Source organism: Urocitellus parryii, chromosome 10 (assembly GCF_045843805.1).
Source record: "Urocitellus parryii isolate mUroPar1 chromosome 10, mUroPar1.hap1, whole genome shotgun sequence".
NCBI lineage: Eukaryota > Metazoa > Chordata > Mammalia > Rodentia > Sciuridae > Urocitellus > Urocitellus parryii.
The window spans coordinates 104,680,280-104,692,822 of NC_135540.1; the positions used below are offsets into that span (position 1 = coordinate 104,680,280).

Genomic DNA, 12,543 nt, shown 5'->3' on the forward strand with positions numbered 1-12,543 from the left:
CCACAATAATAACAAGGTCCAGAGTCAATTAATGCTTTCCTTCTCAGATCTGGAATAGTTTGGAAATGTATTAAAATTAATCGGCTAAAGACAAAGTCGATTCACATGTCAATAGTAAATTAAAGAATGAATCATTGCAAGGTTAATCTTTTCAAACAGCATAATTAAAGTTTCCTACTGGGTTTCTCTTGGTGTGAACACTTGATGCAATTATGTATCTTGGGGATGACCTAAGCCAGTAGGTTTAATGACCATCCCAATGTGGTCTATGTGCCAATCTACGGCAGACTCCCCATCTCAACTAGAAAATGTCAAAAAATGAGTCGCTTAGGGCTGCCATGGTGAGAGCTGACATTAATTGGAAGCTAGGGGACCTAATGAAGGGCCCATGTCCTGATCACCTATGCTTAGGTGCACAGTGAAAAGACAGAAGCCAACCTCAGGTGAACAGATTCTCAAGTGCCTAGAAAATTGGAAAGATGATGCCCATACCTGCCCTCACTTTCAGGATCAACCTATCTGACTGCACCAACTTGCCCTTCCAGATGGCAGCGCAGCGGAAACAGAGCCGATGGTAGGTGCGTTTCACGTTCCTGATTGTGATGCCAGCCTTGGGGTCAGGGACAAATGTCAGGTCCTTGGGGAGAGGTTTCCCTTCACATTCCATGAGGGAATAACTGGTCACTTCTGGGTCCGTCACAGGACAGCGGACCAGCGTATCATTGTCTTCTTTCCCATACAGGGGAAGGCCGACGAGGAAAAGCTTATCAGGATCTATAAACATACCAAAAATTAGTAGTTTGAATGGCTGGTCCCAGACACTGAAAACATTCTTAAAAGATTTAAAATGTTGCTTTTTTTGTGACAGCAATTCTTAGTGATCCAAATGCCTCTTTCTGTGCAAAGGAGCAAAATTGATTTCAATGATCCTATGGACTTTTCAAATGTCAGGCACCAAGGTTGGACCACTACACTCATCATCAGTCTTCAAAATGTCTCTGATGAGTACAACAGGCTGAGTACCCCTTATCCAAAATGCTTCAGTCCAGGAGTGTTTCAGATTTCAGAGATTTTTAGATTTTTGAAATCTGAGCAAAGACTTTACCAGTTGAGCATCCCTAATTCAAAATACAAAAATTTTTGCGTGTCCCTTTGAATCTCAGAAAGGTTCGTATTTCAGAGAATTTAGGATTTCAAATTTCCAGATAAGGTTGACTCAACCTGTATCATTATCTCCATTTGGATAAGAAGACTCAGGTCTCCCAATAGCAAGACTCCTCGAGTGATATACCCTGGAAACTACTGGGCAGAACTCAAAGCCAAGAGTGATAGATCCCAAAATCTGAGTTCTTAAAATCCTGAGAATATTCTATTACAACAGTTGTAAGAAAAGAACAAGGTAATAGCCTGAGGAGCAGCAGTCAATAGGTCAGTCACGTAATTCCAGCTAGGGGCAGGAAAAGGTTCTCCAGAACGGCAAGGCTTCAGAATGGTCCACCTCCTGAAGAGATTCTAGAGAACTCTGGGCAGGCTGGGCAGTCCAAATAACACATGGGCCTCAATATTCATATTTCTCAAAAGAAATGTAGAAGGTAAATAATTTCAAATGCACATGTAGAGCTTATGAGTTGCAGGACTGTCACTGAGATACTTTACTGCCCAGGCCAGGACATTTGTGAGCAGAAGGGAACACTGTTAATCATTCTGTCACAACATGGGGCAGAGTCAGGGAAGGATTCCAACCGACAGGGACCTCACATAAGCAGAGACTATCCTGTATACTCTGTGGACACAATCCCAGGCCACCCTGTACTCTGTGATGAAAATGCAGATAAATGGGTGGGTCAACAGATTACATTAAAAATTGGTTTTTCAAGATGTCCTTTACATCTGGACACCAGGTGTCCCACAAAAATTAATCTGATATCGCTGAAATAGAGTTCTATTTTATCATTTAACTTTGAAAAGAAAATTATTCAAAGAATGTCATGGTCACACTATGATCTGAAGAAACTGCAGCTGGTTGTTTTTCTCCCTACTGTTTCTCAGTCATCAGCCTCTAGCTCCTCCAACCATGCCCCACTTTTCTTCACTGCTATGACATAGATTACTGGAGGATCCAATCACCTTCAATCTGTAATTAAAGGCAGTTCCAAGTTATGGAAGATGACTTTCCTGTAAAGAAAGTTGTGTGAGGTGGGTGAGTGATTTGGCTAATTCAGCATTTCCTCGTATATCCAGTTGTCTACTCGTCCTGTTAATAAGTAGGAACGATGCTTCATTATCACCTGGAAATTACGAGCACCTTTTCAAAGGTCACGTGGACTGGCTCAACAATTATGGAACCGTACCCTGAAGCTTAGCTCTGGCTTATCAGTGGACAGTTCTTCTCAGCTACCCACTCAGGAGAGGACAGCTGATAAACTAAGCTGAGACACAGTCAATTTCATAGCAATCTTCCAAGTCAGCTTTATTAACCCTTGATAGAGCATGCTAGCATTTGAACAATTCTAACAATTCCCCAAGGAAGACAGAACTGGTAATCTTACTCAAATACTGCAGTGAGGAAATAGACTCTTCGGGTAGCTCAGACTGCCCATCATGATAAATGGAGCCACTGTTTATCCACAATATCATGGAGAAGGCCTTGTCCCTCAGGCCTGTTTTTAATGACAGTCCCAGTTTTGGTATGCCCAAGACCAGACCCAGGACTTCATTTCTCCTCCTGTAACTTGAATTTGTCTCAAACTTTCCATAAATCTGTGTTTATATCAGCCAAAAGATACAGCCCTGCCCAGCTAACCTACTCTTAACAAGATGGCAAAAGCACAAATAGACGCACCACTGAATTCTTTATAGGAAATGAGGTAGAGAAATCCAACCATCACCTTTCTTTTCCTTTTGCTAAGACCATGTAATTTTTTTAAAGGAACAGACTTACAAAGAATCTATGACAGACAAGGGATGTTAGCTGTCCAAGTTGTTTTTCCGACATTTATTCTCTAAGAGAGAGCCAAATCTTTTGAAGTGCTGGTTTGTTTAGGCCCTTAGAGGCCTTTGGTTCCCCAAAGTGTTTTTGCTAAATGGGAGTATCTCGTATCTGAAGGCATTAAAATGTAGCTTTCCCAAAGGGCATAATTTATTCTCAGGGTTTACTTGGAGCACCGGGACAAATGGACTAAACAATCTCATTAAGAAGAGTATCACAGCCTTGCAGACCTCCAGCTGGGGTCACACTCAAAGCCACTATGTACCAAGAAATGGGAGAAACCAGCAAAAAGAAAAAAAAGAAGAAAAAAAATTATCCACTTGTTTTAGGTTTTCTAGACCCAGCCAGCATAATCTGACACATACCAAGGTGCAGTGGTTCAGACCTAATCTCACTCCCAACTCGGGAGGCTAAGACAGGAGGTTTGCAAATTCCAGGCCACTCCAGGGACCCTCAAAATCGAAAATAAAATAAAAAAGTTTTGGGGGGGGGGGGTGCTAAGTTAATTTTATAACTCAATGGTAGATCACTCCTGGTTCAATCCCCAGTCCTAGGAAAAATAGATATATTTCTAAATTTGGGTTAGTCATTTATGCCATCAGAAATTAAGAACAGGATGTTAAGTTCCCTGCGGTCAGGCATTTACCTTTAACAAACACATAAATGGAGCTGCTCAGGCCTCCTCGGTTGGTGCAGGTGTATCTGCCGGTGTCCGCGGCCTCGGCTTTCTCCCTGACCCATTCATTATGCCTACTCTCACTCCTCTTATCCAGGGTCTCGAAGGTCCATTTGACAAAGTCTGGATCCGTGCATACCAGCCGGAGCTGGTCGCCAGCCCTGACTATTAACTCTGATTGTGCTGGATCGATGGATGGTGGAGACGGTTCCTCTGGACTCACAGATGGTTGGGAAGAGCCTGCCAAGAAAAATAAGAATCATGTTGAGTATGATCTTCCTTGGCGAAATAAAACATTTCTTCCTGTGCCGAGTTCCATATTCTGTGCTCTCTACAATAAAAATAGGACAAAGCTGCTGGCTATTTATGGCTAGGAAGAGAGTTCTGTCTAGAGAGTTTCTAAAGTTCATCTAGAAAGTTATTTTCTGCAACCCTCAATTAATCCTAAGGGTCACATTTGGTGTTCCAAGCTTGCTAGATGTCACAGCCTTCTTGGGTTAAATACGCCAGCGGGTCAGGTTTCTATTCTGATTATGGGCCATCGTCATGGAGCGGACAGTTGGGTTAGAGACCACAAAAACAAAGTCTCACGCTACCGTAATGAAAAGCCACCAGTAGATCATGCTTTTGGCAGAACGTACATGACAATGACATCCTTAGTCCTTCAGGCCTTGTGAATTCAGTTATTTCTATATAATTTTCCTTACATGGCAACATTCATTAAAAGGAGAACTATTCAGAATCTCAAGGCAGAAAACGAGAATCCCATTTTTAAGGTCAGACAGTTGCGGCAGAAGCTGGGTTTCAACCTGATCAACCTAAATGTCTAGACAGGTTTCCTCGACAGGAAGCCAGCGTATCTAGTTTAATAAAGACGCAAACTTCAGACTCCAAATACGAAACTTGAACCTGAGAACGTTTACAGTAGACAATTCATTTACTCGTGCAGGCATCTATGTATTCAAAGGTCTGTTCATGAGGATCTGCAAAAGCGTCGTGTTAGGGCTGGGGAAAGTACATGTCATTGTGACTCGTGGTCTCCACACACATTCCAGAGCTTAAAGAACAAACCGCTTATGTGCCAGAATAAGTAAAATACGGCTACAAGTTCAAGCTTTAAGATGAAGACGAAGGCTGGGTGCAGTGGTGCACACCTAGAATCCCAGCAGCTTGTGAGGCTGAGACAGGAGGTTTGTGAGTTCGAAGCCAGCCCCAGGAACTAGGTAAGGCCCTAAGCTACTCAGAGAGACCCTGTCTCTAAATAAGACACCCAAAAAAGGGGTGAGGAAAAGTGGGGCAGGAGGGGCTGAGGATGTGGCTCAGTGGTTAAATGTCCCTGGGTTCAATCCCTGGTACCAAAAAATAAAAAGATGAAGACAAAGTAAGAGGCAGGCTGGGCCCTGACTGTATCAGTGCCTATCAAGGGGAGGCAAGGAGGAGGAGGAGCTGGCTGGCACTGAGGTTGGCACATGAGGCCTTTCAGACTATAATGAAACCAGCCTGGCTGCAAAACAGGGTTCCTGTGGAGAGGGTGAGGGGCAAGGCCAAATATGAGACCAGGTCAACCTGCACACCCAGCCCTGCACACCTGGGAATAGTACTTGGAACATCAGTTTTTCACTGAAAAGTGGCACGCACAGCAAGACACCAGAGAAATGACCAGATCCAAGGAAGGAGTGAGAGGTGCTGGTGTGCAGGTGACAGCAACGAGAACCTGCTGACGGAGACGAGAATAAGAGGAGGAGAAGCAACCAGAGGAAGAACATGTTGTTATAGCTTGTCATGGACGACCTAGGTGACAGGTGCAGAAGAAAAGGTCCCTGGGTGAGGTGGGCCAATACCACACAGAGCTCCCTAGGGGCTTTCATTTCCTTCTGTAGGCAGCAAGTCCAGGACAGCAAGGGTGGGAGACAGGGACATGATCGGATGGGGACTGGGACGGGAGAGCAGGCGCCTCTCGCACCTGCCAACTGGTGCATGCAGGGGCTTCTCAGCAGAGAGTGGCTTCCGACCTGAGGTTCACCTGGAGTTCAGATGGTCATGGCACAGAGAGGCCCTGTGAAGTTAAAAACCCCTGACAGTACCAGATCATCAAAGGGGGGAAAACAAAAAACCCAGCGCCAGTCTTGCAGGGCTCTACCAGCCAAGAGAGTGGGAAAGAGTCACGAGAGATTTTTCAAAAGGAAGGAAAGAGAGGCCCCAGAGAAGTGGCAAAGACAGTGACACATCAGAGAGCTTCAGAGCTGGGGGCTCCAGGGCAGATGCCACAGCAAGGTCACAGGAAATGGAAAACAACACCTTGACTTGGTTACAAAGAGACCATAAGAAATGCAAGAGCACCACTGGAGTTGAGTGGGAATGTCTCTTGGCTCCAGGGCTGAAAAGCTGCAAAAGTAGACCAGGCTGTGGCCAAAGGAGCTGGAAGGTAAAGGAAACAGGAGACCTACTCACACCTGCAAAGAGCGGGGACAGCACACACCAACAGAAAGGCCGGGAACGGTTTCCGCAGGTGTGTGTTCAGATGACCAGTCTGACTCCTCTTGATTATGCGGACAAATACTTGACCCAGAGGCACAACCGTAGCCCCACTGTGTTAAGCAGAGGACACCCCCATCAAAAGGCTCCCAAGCCACCATGGTTTGGGGAGGGTGACAATAAGGTTGATTATAAATCATCAGATGTTATTAAGCACAAACAACATGAGGTGCCACAGGGGAGACCACTGGTGGGCCCCATGTCCGAACAGGGCAGCCAGGCTAAGGATGCTGGGTGTCTGCAAGTACAGAGGAGTGAAGAAGGAAAAATGGAGGCAGCAATAAAGGCAGATGCTATTACTTCAATTAATCATCCCTTTTTAAAAAGAAGGAGCTCTACGTCAATACGCTCGTGGTAGTAAATTTGATCCAAAAATTCCAAAAGGATGTACACTGCCATGTATTTCCATCCGTTCAAACTCTTCATGAGTCCATGTTACAGGCTCACAGAAACATGATTCATTTATTAACCAAAAAAAGACTGCTGGCCTCTCCAGACTTCCCAGGGCCAGGTAGGAGTCCTAGCTGTGGGACTTAAGGTAGGTCATTTGAACTCTCTGTGTCCAAGTTTCCATGCCTGGCACACACAGGAAAATGAAAATATCCTCATTTCATAGAGTTCTTAGGACAATCAAGGAAGTGTGCAAACAGGGCTGGGAAGTTTTCAATAAGTACCAATAACCATGTGGAACATTCTAACAGACTGAATCAAAGCATGTCTAGACATGCACCCTGGCAGTGCCACTACTGCATGTGCCATTTGCGGGTGGGTTACTGAATTCTGCCTCAGTTTCCTCATCTGCAAAGTGGGGACAGCAATTATAAAGTTAAAGTATAAAACACCGGGCTCTGTCTCAGGCACTCAGAAAACAACAAATGTCAGGCGCATTTATGCTAGAAAGAACCTCTTATCGCCCCTCCACATCGGTCCGGTCTTACCCACTTCCTATTTACGTGCAGGGCTCCCGTGGTGGCCCAAGTGGGTTCCTGCCGCCTCCCCTCTGCAGCAGCACATCCTAGCCATCACTCCTCTGGAGGCTCCATCACGCGTCCTGGGTTAGGGTTTTGCTCACCAGGGGGCCCGTCCATGTCTTACCCTCCTGTGCCCCATGCAAGGTCTTTGAGCCCAAGGAGCCCATAAGTGTGCATCCAAACTGTGCTCTGTCCCCTGGCACAGTCACAAAAGCATCCCCTTCAATCCCTGATCATATAAAAGACCCAAGGGAGGACAGGTGCCTGAATACCTGGTCCCTTGCACAGAAGCCAGCAGTCCACTGCCCTGTCCCCCAAAGACGTCGTATGTCAATTCAATGCTCCACCAAGAGAAGAGTGGCTTATTTCATTGATTAAATAGTTACGGGCAACTGCAAAACGGAGGCCTGCAAATGAGACCAGTACCTTGTTTTACTTCCAGTTTTACAAAATTATTTAAAAATTAATGACCAACAGCTGCATTCAGGATTTTATTTTTCCAAATAAATGATTTTTTAGTTCAATTCTCAGATTCACATTATAAAATGAAAAGAGAGTTTTGCTAGTGTGGGACTGTGGGTAATGCTTATTCTCTCGTTTCCAAACTATCTGGAATGTTGTTATAATGGTCTCACAGTTAAAAAAAAAAAAAGAGTACGGATTAAAGGAACATCTTTCAAACAGGTATTACAACTGAGCTTTGAAACTGCTCTGAAATGACACATTTTGAAGTGTTTCTGGTATACAGCAAGTTGTCAACAAATGTTTGTTGAATTGTGTTTTATCTATATTGGGACTTTTTGCAGTAGTAAATGTACTTCCTTAATTATGTTTGGCTAAAGCCAATATTAAGAACTGTTTTCTGTTCCCTGAACATATGTTAATTAATGAACCAAAAAGAAAATGATAGATGACAAAACTCGGCACTCTGGGGGACAACTCCTCTAATGAGTACTAGGTTAGGAAATTCAGGTGCTACTCAGTAAGTACTTATCCTGGGTACCTTGCTAAGTACTGAGCCAAAAAGACAGTACTTGCTTACAAAAAGCATAAAGACAGTCCTACCACAAAGGAGGTACTAGTGAACAGTCAACGACATCAGATTTTACCAACAATACAAAGTAGAAGAAACGCCACCACATCTTCTGCTCAAAGCTTCATAAGGCACTGGTATAAAATTTAACCATGTCTAAAAGAATTGAAAGCAGGGACTTAGACAGATACTTGTAAACCAATGTTCATAACAGTATTATTCACAATAGTCAAAAGGTGAAAACAACCCAACTGTTCATTGCCACATGAATGAATAAATAAAATATGGCATAGCCTTGCAATATGGAATACTACTGAGCCATAAAAAGGAATGAAATGTGCTATGTATTATAACACAGAAGGACTGAAATCATTATACCAAGTTAACTAAGTCAGGCCCAAAAGAATATGATTCTGCATATGTGGGGTACCCTAGAATAGGATAACTCACAAAGAAAGACTTGAGGCCACTAGAGGTTGGGGGGTGCCAAGTTAGTTTAATGAATGGCATTTCTGTCTGGGATGATGAAAGAAAAAGTTCTAGAAATAGTCAGTGGTAATGGCTGCAGAACATTGTGAGTATAACTAATGTCACTGGACATTTAAAATGGCACATTTTATGTTATGTGTATTTTATCGCAATTAAAAAAAAAAACCTACGATTTTTAAAAATTCAACAATTCAAGGTCCAGTTACGGCCTAAAACTTCACAAGCCGCCTGGGCTCGCTCTTACGTGCTCACTCTGACCTCTAGTTGAGCCTGAGTCCCCCTAACGGTATTACAAATCTCATCATTTAAAAAATTAATTAGTCATTACTTCTAATTGTTCCCCAGGTTGTGCTTGAGGGCAGGGACCACGTCACACCCCTTCCCTGGTCACACCCCTTCCCTGCGGCATCAGCTCTTTTAACTCTAAGCTGAATGACCCAGTGGCTCTTGTTTTTAAATCAGGCTGATGGGGAGCCCAAGGCACCTAAAGCTCAAGCTGATTACCCTTATCTCTGCTCTTCCACTCACTCCATCTGAGTCACCTGGTTTTAATCCCAAACCTGTTTATGGAAATTGTGCTTGATGATGTATCATGTAGAAATCATATGTACAAAGCTCACATTATAAAAACTGATGAAAGATAAGTGTATGCCTATACATAACTAAGAAGGGACTCTAATAGCAGCTCCATTAAAAAAGATCTACTGTTGAGTTCAAGGTGGGTGAAGCCTTCGTAGAGAAGGGTTTCCAGTTCACAAAAACCTAGGGAGACTCTGCATCCAGACTGTCTCACGAGGACAACATTTAAGGAAACGAGAATAATAAATTTCAGATTTGGGGCTGGGAATGTAGTTCAGTGGTATAGCACTTGCCTAGCATGTGTGAGGCATTGGGTTTGATCCTCAGCACCGCATGAAAATAAATAAGGTAAAGGTATTATGTCCAGCTACAACTAAAAAAAGGAAAAAAAAAGGAAGAGAAATTGCAGATCATGCATTGGGGGTATGGCGAATGGTGAATATGGCAGCTGGGGACTCTCTGGGAACTCTCTTGGAACCTATCAATCAATCAAAACTCCAAAAAAAAAAAAAAAAAAAAAAAAAAAGTTTGGTCCTCTTACCTAAAGATATACCAGTTGTCCAGCTTTCATTTTTTAAACAAAAACAAAATATTCAAGGCATACCTGAATTTTTTGCAATGTGTCAATTAACAGACTAACAGAGGGCCCACAGAGCGGAGTGAGCGGAGTGACTTACAGGTGCTCCCAGGTGTCCGGCAGAGGTGGGCCATGCTAACCATCACTTCCGGGTCCTTGCATCCTTCACAAGTGTCTACAGCTGCAAGGCCTGGATTTATAGCTGGGGCTAAAAGTAAGGAAGTCATTTCAAAACCTTTCCTCCTTTGGACACAAATATAAGGAACCAGGCCAAACAATGGCTAGGAAGAAAACCCACGTAGAGGGTCCTGTTCGGGTTTTAGAGAAGTAGAGCAGGAACTATGTGACCAAGGTAGAGAAGTTGATGTTCAAACTACTCCTCAGTTCATGTACTGTTTAACCACAATTCACAATAAAAATAAAAGCTAATGATGTGTGTCGCACGGCTTCTGACACACTTTTATATCCCCATGGGAATACAGTGGGTGAAAACCAAGATGGAAGGATCCTAGTAACTTCCACCACACCCTGGAGGTGTTACTTACAAGAGATGATAGTGGAAATAGAATAACACTGGGAAGGGGGAACAGGAACTCAGTGAAGTCCACCCAAGTCCTCAAAAATGCTCTTGCAGGACAGCATCCCTGCAAGCTGAAGGACAGCATGCCTGGGGAGGAGGGGCCAGAACTGACCACATTCCACTGAGGAGAGGTCTGCTCCTTAGCCGTTCCAGTTTTTCCTGCAACATACACCAGTTGCATAATTGGAACTCCATGCTGATAGGGACTCCACAGCCCTGGGCAGGAGACAGACAATGCAATGAAATAGAAATATGCAGAGGTGCTGGGCAGGAGTCAGACAATGAAACAGAAATATGCAGAGGGGAGTGAACACATCACAGGGCTCAAGGGAGGCGGCCATCCTGCTGCTAGAGGGACCGTGAGAGGCTCCACAGGGTGAGGCCCAGAGAGCTGAGACGGGGAGACTATATGGGTGGTTGCATGTGTATTCGAGGAGAGGCAAAGGCAGAATTCTCCAAGTAAGAAGGCGTGCAGTGATTCAAGAAAAACCAGGGTCCTGAGGACCCCTAGCTCCAGCCCCTCATGGGTGAACTTCCAGAATCTAAAGTAAGGTCTGCCTGTGAAACACGATGCCTCAAGAGTGCCAGGAATACAGAACCTGCTCAGTCAACACACAGCAGAGGGATGACCACAGTCCAGGGAGTGGGAAGGCGCAGACAGGAAGGAGGGCTGACTCACGGGGGACTTCATCCTGCTCACACCGCTTCTCCAATCTAGGCTGTTAGCTCATGAGCTCTCTTGAAGGCCAATTTCACTCAGTGGCAAATCATTTTAAGTAATCTCCTCTATCGTTTTACAGTTCGTACAAAGAAGGTAAAATCAAATGTACTTTCAGGTGGAGGAACATGCACTTTGAAACAAACAAACAAACAAAAAAAATCCCAGTGGATCAGGAGGTTGAGACAGGAGGATTGCAAGTTAAAAGCCAGCCTCAGCAATGGAGAGGTGCTAAGCAACTCAGTGAGACCCTGTATCTAAATAGACAAGGCTGGGGACATGTGGCTTGGTGGTTGAGTGACCCTGAGTTCAATCCCTAGGACACACCCCTGACCACCACCACCCCACCTCAGAAATTGAACTACCTTACAACTATGACCTCCTGGGACATCATCACACAAATTCAGGAATACCCCAAGGGCATCGCACTTGGATTCACCATTCTGCCATTTCCAAAGGACTTTCTGGATAAGAGAGTGTTGGAGTCTATCTTTAATCCAGTAAATACAGAGACTAACAGACTTATCTGGGAAGAACTCATCGTTAGAATCTTTGTAGGTTTTTACATGAGATAAATAATAAGGAACTGATATAATCTGTCTTTCAAGTGTTGAACTGAACTCCGAGACCTGAAAACATAATTCCTTTGTACAATGCAAATTTCTATTTAACTTTGCAAAATTAAAGAAATTTTCTCTCTGCATGCCAGGTCATAGTACCCTATCAGGTACAGCATATTTAGTGATTGTACAAAATCCATTTCAATATCTGAGCCAGTTTAAGATTTCCAGGAATGGTGAGACACTCTTTTGTAAAATAATCAACCATTTGAAAGTAGGTTTGAAATTCACAAAAGGCTTCTCTGCAGCATGGTTTTTAAGAAAGCAGCTCCTTAAGTATATTTCAAGGTTGGTCTAAAGATGATAAACCAATTCACAAGAGATCTCAAGAATGAAGAAACAAAACCAAATAAAGCCAAGTTTCAGGGGTCAGTAATTAATGGCAAACAAAGCTGGGTTAGGAACAAAGCCAACGGCTTCTGAGACATCTTGGTTGATGAAGTGGTATCTGAGCCCTGCCTTTTAGCCTGGGAGGGGCCAGGGGCTAGGAATACAAAGCCCAGTGGGGAGACAGACCACTAGGTAATTACCATACAATGAAACACTTGTCAAAAACCAAGCCGGAGTACAAACATTCAGATTTAGGTTGGTGCAGCTTCCAATTTTTCAACTTGAGGATGGTGCAGTAGAAACCACGCTTCAGATTTTTTATCTTTCCCCAGACTAGCCAGTCACTGGTTATTCTCTTGGGTGGACTCAGCCACAGGAGGTCTTCTGTACTATATTACCAAATAGGCTTTGTTAGATGTTTGTTAGATGACTTCAGCCACCCGTAA

The 12,543-nt window shown here is 43.9% G+C and overlaps 1 protein-coding gene across 4 annotated transcripts in view; it reads right to left on the reverse strand.

The window, feature by feature from the left end:
• The window catches only part of Kit (KIT proto-oncogene, receptor tyrosine kinase), a 75,116-nt gene that overhangs the window by 38,062 nt on the left and 24,511 nt on the right, over positions 1-12,543 (reverse strand). For all 4 annotated transcript variants that reach the window (XM_026385661.2, XM_026385653.1, XM_077803261.1 and 1 more), the window contains exons 2-3: positions 3,636-3,905; positions 493-774 (exon numbers count right to left, since the gene is read on the reverse strand). In XM_026385661.2, the coding sequence (XP_026241446.1) occupies positions 493-774; positions 3,636-3,905 (552 nt within the window). The remainder of the gene's footprint in view (positions 1-492; positions 775-3,635; positions 3,906-12,543) is intronic.